The sequence below is a fragment of the Aphanomyces astaci genome, assembly GCF_000520075.1.
Source record: "Aphanomyces astaci strain APO3 unplaced genomic scaffold supercont1.37, whole genome shotgun sequence".
NCBI lineage: Eukaryota > Oomycota > Saprolegniomycetes > Saprolegniales > Verrucalvaceae > Aphanomyces > Aphanomyces astaci.
The window spans coordinates 477,063-482,256 of record NW_009798300.1 but is presented as its reverse complement, the minus strand read 5'-3'; the positions used below and the strand labels follow the sequence as shown (position 1 = coordinate 482,256).

The 5,194-nt window shown below is 48.2% G+C and overlaps 4 protein-coding genes across 7 annotated transcripts in view; 2 read left to right on the top strand and 2 right to left on the bottom strand.

Moving 5' to 3' along the window:
• The window catches only part of H257_12000 (hypothetical protein), a 5,035-nt gene extending 3,722 nt beyond the window's left edge, over nucleotides 1-1,313 (top strand). Inside the window, exons 7-9 of the mRNA XM_009839094.1 lie at nucleotides 140-301; nucleotides 551-714; nucleotides 797-1,313. Coding sequence (XP_009837396.1) covers nucleotides 140-301; nucleotides 551-714; nucleotides 797-1,172 — 702 coding nt within the window. The 3' untranslated portion in view covers nucleotides 1,173-1,313. The remainder of the gene's footprint in view (nucleotides 1-139; nucleotides 302-550; nucleotides 715-796) is intronic.
• On the bottom strand, nucleotides 707-2,663 carry H257_11999 (hypothetical protein; the record flags this gene model as incomplete). Of its 4 annotated transcripts, XM_009839091.1 has the most annotated exons (5): nucleotides 707-1,257; nucleotides 1,317-1,364; nucleotides 1,887-1,971; nucleotides 2,026-2,137; nucleotides 2,190-2,663. In XM_009839091.1, 5 exons carry the CDS (start codon nucleotides 2,661-2,663, stop codon nucleotides 1,197-1,199), a joined length of 780 nt encoding a protein of 259 aa, XP_009837393.1. In that variant the 3' UTR covers nucleotides 707-1,196. The 4 variants fall into 4 exon arrangements, with proteins under 4 accessions (XP_009837393.1, XP_009837394.1, XP_009837392.1 ...); XM_009839092.1 differs by having other exon boundaries at nucleotides 1,887-2,137; XM_009839090.1 differs by lacking the exons at nucleotides 707-1,257; nucleotides 1,317-1,364 and having other exon boundaries at nucleotides 1,683-1,971.
• A 72-nt stretch (nucleotides 2,664-2,735) lies between these two features.
• On the top strand, nucleotides 2,736-3,672 carry H257_11998 (hypothetical protein). The gene has a single exon (XM_009839089.1). The coding sequence runs from the start codon at nucleotides 2,742-2,744 to the stop codon at nucleotides 3,609-3,611; it is 870 nt and encodes a 289-aa protein (XP_009837391.1). The 5' UTR covers nucleotides 2,736-2,741; the 3' UTR covers nucleotides 3,612-3,672.
• Nucleotides 3,673-4,000: 328 nt separating this feature from the next.
• The window catches only part of H257_11997 (hypothetical protein), a gene marked incomplete at both ends in the record, with an annotated part of 2,662 nt that continues 1,468 nt past the window's right edge, over nucleotides 4,001-5,194 (bottom strand). Inside the window, one exon of the mRNA XM_009839088.1 lies at nucleotides 4,001-5,040. Within this exon, the coding sequence (XP_009837390.1) occupies nucleotides 4,001-5,040 (1,040 nt within the window). The remainder of the gene's footprint in view (nucleotides 5,041-5,194) is intronic.

The window sequence follows — 5,194 nt, the reverse complement described above, 5'->3', positions numbered from 1 at the left end:
GTTGAATAAATATATATAATATATATATATATATAGTTGAATAAATATATATAATATTTCAAAGTCTGAGGTGGTACCGTTACCTATCTAATCACTATATATATATATAATACTAGTACTTATATACATAAACGGATAGGACTACCACAAGAGCTTGCTCTTGTCGAAATTGGACGGGGATCAAGCGAGGACGGATGCAATCAAATGGCAAAAGGAATTGATTTTACAGCAACGTCGACGGGTGAAACAGCAAGCAGATATTCAACGCCAGGATATTCTAAACAGCTTTTACAAAATGAAGGTATTGTACAGATTTCCAGACCTTCTTGAATCGACGCTATGAGTTAATTCATTTTTGAGTGGCTTTGATTGGCTCTTACAGAACGGACAAGTAGTATATTCAACCAATCAGAGCTCCACCGTGATTCAATATTGATTAGACACAAACCACATGCACAATGAATATATACTATGCTTTATATCGATCTCCCTAAACTAGTCTATCTTTCACAACATATGTCCTAACAACAACAACGATAACAACCTCTAGATTACCAAGAAATTTAACCTCCAAGCCGTGGAAAGTATCTTGTCAACCACGTCACAGAAGTCGATATCCGGAGGCAGCCCCTTAGCCAACCCACTGACCAGCCATCGGCCCAAAACTGCGCCAAAGGGGGCAAGACGTCCCACCACGCCTCATAAATGCTCACGGTTGTTTATATTTATTTCACGTTGTCGCATATTATCAATCACGCTACTAACTGGATATATGTATGTATATATATGTATGCAGGGTCATCAGTCGGCGCATCTCACGATACCCGTCCGACAAGGACATGGCACAATCTACATCGAACGAGTCTCCAGCTCAAGAACCCGACGTGATGCACAAGCAACCGACGACGACGACGCTGGACGAACAAGTGGCCATATACCGGCGGCGGCAGAACCAACAGCTTCTCCATGTACTCGAAGAAGAGCAAGCGGCGGAAGAGCAGCGCGATGTGATTCTGCGGCGAGCTACAGACACGAACGAGCGATCTCGGCTGGAAAAAATCTTTGGCTTCGAGCGCGCCCAAGCCAGCGACCGCATCATACGACTCACGGAAGAGCATGAGATCATGTTCCATCAGCACATGACGGAGCTTGGGCAGGCTGCCAGCATGTAAATAAACCAAAGAAGGAGAGTATCATCACACTGTTGAAATGTCGTCGAGACGGCCGTGGTCCGTAGCGCGGAAGGCGCGGGTGTGGCTACAGACTGAATTAATATGGAGCCAAACGAAGTATAAGAAAATGGAGGTTCCAAGTACCTGTCAGTTTTAATCTCATACGATGGAAACGACGAGCCTCGCACAAGGCTAGAGAACACGAAAACGATCATAGATGCTGCCAACATGTAATGTATTGGGTGCAACTATTATATTACCAAAAGGGTACCACAAAGTATAATATATACATGTATATATATATATAATACTTTGTCGTATATATATATATATATATATATATAATACTTTGTGGTATATATATATATATAATGCTTTGTGGTATATATATACATATAATACTTTGTGGTATATATATATATAATACTTTGTGGTATATATATATAATACTTTGTGGTATATATATATAATACTTTGTGGTATATATATATTATATAATACTTTGTGGTACTGTATGTATATATTATATAATACTTTGTGGTATATATATATATAATACTTTGTGGTATGTATATATATATATATGAAACATCAACATAAAGCCCAAAACACATATTGAAAACGAACGACGGAAAGAATATTAATATATATATATATATCTATTCATGTTTTTATTTCCAAAATCAACAGATTGAAACAAATGGAGACATGTACCGGACGTGAAGACGCTTGGTCACTTGAGATGTCCATTCAGATGGCATGGATTCAACATGTTTTGATCCAGTCCCGACGGCGTCGCCTAATTTAGGTGCGATGGATGGGGATGGATCAAGTTATGGGGATGCGTACGTACAGTTCTTGGCTGCAAAGATCGTGGCGGAATGCTGTCGCACCAGGTCTTTGAGTTGGCCGTACACGTTGACGGGTTTGCGGTACGAGGTGTCCTGCAGGCGATGCTGAATCATCTACGATCGTCAACGATGGGAGGACGAGGTTGAGCTACAGGAACGTCCGGACCTTGTCGATCGCATGAAACGATCCGATGCAATCGACCGCAATGACCGGCAACACACCGGACTGGGCAAGTAGCTTCGTGTGGACGGTGTGTAGCTTGGCACTCCAATCGTCGCTCGTCTCGGCATGATACACGAACAGGCGTTCCATGGTCCCATCCACGTCGTCGTCATTGCCATCATGACCGTTCGATGACATGCATGCCTGTACAAGCTGCCGCATCTCGTTTGCGTCCACCATACACTCGTGATCAAAGTAGTGAACTTGGGTGCGCTTGTCGTGGACAAGATACGCGGCGCACACATGTTGCAGCAGCAAGCTCTTGGGACTTTGCGCATCTCCGTAGACCTCCACGACAGACCTCGACTGGATGCCGTCGGGGAACATCGCATCCACCACACCAATCTGGCTTACGAACGGGTGATCGTACCATGTCCGCTGCACAACGTCGAGTGCGGTCTCGTCAAGTGCCCACATGTCAAATTTGGAAGTGCCGTGGAATTCCGGATAATTCATGTCAACATTATTATCCGGTATTTTAAGCCCATTTTTGAAATGAGTGTGGCACCGCCATCAAGTGCGACGGACACGTTGCGCCTTCGCAATGGCGTGGAGATGCCGTTCCTTGGGCTAGGAACGTCGCACAATGGAGGGTACTCGCATGACGCCGTCGTGGTGAGTCTTCGACACGGCCTGCGCGCCATCGATACAGCGACTCGGTATGGATGCGAGTCGCAGATCGCCGACGCCATCGCCGCCAGTGGCGTCCGTCGCGCAGACGTGTTCATCACAACAAAGCTCTTTTACGACGACTATGGTTACGACAATGCGATCCGAAGCGCGGAAGCATCGCTCGCCCGTCTCCGTACCGATTACATTGACCTGTACCTCCTGCATTGGCCTGGCACGCCGTCCACAGCGCATAACCGGCAGATTCGGGCAGACACGTGGCGAGCCCTCGTGCACTTGTACTCTGTGGGCAAAGTTCGATCGATTGGCGTGAGCAACTTTCTACACTCACATTTGGAGCAGTTGCAAGCCGACAGCCTGGCCAGTGGCATCTCGGAACGACCGCACGTGAATCAAGTGGAATGTCACTGCTTCAATCACCCAGTGCAATTGATTGCTTACTGCAGGCAACACGGAATTGCGTTTGAAGGGTACTGTCCATTGGCCAAGGGCCAGCTTTTAATCGAACCAACCATTGTCGACATGGCTAAGCTGTACGCGTGCACCCCTGCCCAGCTGTGCATTCGGTGGAATCTCCAGCACGGCTACATTTGCATCCCGAAATCCACCAAGCCAGAACGAGTGGTCGAGAATGCTTGTGTCTTCTTCTTTTCAATCACCCCCGGTGATATGACAAAGCTCGATGCGCTCCACGATGGCCGGCATGTGACGTGGGACCCTACGAATGTGCCATAACAACGTTTACACGATGTATGTTGTGGACACTCGTGTACTGTACGCCCCTTCAATACATACATACGTATCCATCACTTCGATTCAAACATGTAATGGGTCCAAAGAGGCCAAGAGGCCAACCACCACACCGCACTCAGAACTGTACCGCCAAACATTAGCGTGGAATACTGCACCCGTGTAAATAGCAACGTTAGTGCGTGCTAGTATTTCATACTACAGTACCATACACTACCGGTACTGTATGTACTGTACATCGGTACATTGTTCAATGCAGGTTATACATGTACACTGTACAGTACTACGTAGTACTCCGGAGTAGTATATAATTGGAGTTTAGATAAGGAGTTTACAGTTAGATAAGTTCTAGTCTAACAATGATTGGCGATGATTTAATAGTACAGCGTGAACGAGTCAAGCCACTGAGCCTTTCGATCTGCATACCCAGCGGGGCAGAGCGGGTACGATGTCCGCTTGGCACTCGGGGCGCTTGCGAAGACTGTGTACTCGGACGCATTCTTGACGATGCGGCGGATGGCGTGAATCGTCGAGTACGACCCCAGCAGAATCGACACCAAAATGACTGTCCAACACAGGAGCTTGTGGGTCTTGGACATTTCGTTTGCGAACAACTTGTAGTACAACAACAGGGGCATGATCACCGAGCAAATGTTGGCCAGCGACGCACCAATCAAATCGGCCATGTCGTAGAACGAGCTTTGCAAAAGCGTGGCGAGAAAGCACTGAATGGCCACGATGATTGTGCGAAACACGATACGGCGGGTGTTCTCGCTGGACATGGAAGCTGTCGACGAAATGCTGGCTTCGGTGTTATCGCCATCCACTTGTTTGACTGGTGGAGGCGTTTGAACCATCTTCTTGGGGGTGGTCGCTACATGGAAGGGGGCCACTACGTCCGTGTCACCCCCAGCTTCGACGTCATCGCCGTCTTCGGCGTCGCTTTCATCTTGCAGCGCTGTTTGAGGAAACAACGTCTTCTCCACAGTGACAAAGAACGGGTTCAAGAGCACTGCAAACGCCATTGAAATGTGCAAAAACATGGACGCATATGCCACTCGACGACGAGATGTGGTGTGCGACATGGCCAAGAGGAGGTTGTTGGGCGAAGCACAGCCAAAGTGGGCGTACCCGAGGGCCCCCAGCGTCACGTAGAACCCCGAAATGAGCAGCATACCGTAGACTAACGCTGTGGGCATCTTCTCTGGCTGGGGGTGGTGGTGCTGCAGTTGGGGGACGATCAACGCGGCCCCATATGCCAATGCAAACGATCCGAACGTGTCGAGGACGTTGGTAAAGCCGACGTTGTCAGTAGGTTCGTACAACTCGTCCCCGTGGGCGACATAGGCGTCGACGGTGGCAAGCACATCTGCGATGAAGGTAGCAGCTGCCCCGGAGATCAACACGATGTACGCTTCATGTAGGACGCGGATGTAGATGATGGGAAGAAGGATCACCGCCATGACCACGATCCACAGGGTGGTGGACATGTCGACGGCGCCGTCAAAGATGGCCGGAAGGAGGGTCGCCCCACCCAGCACGAGGAACGCCACCGGAAGGAGAAAACA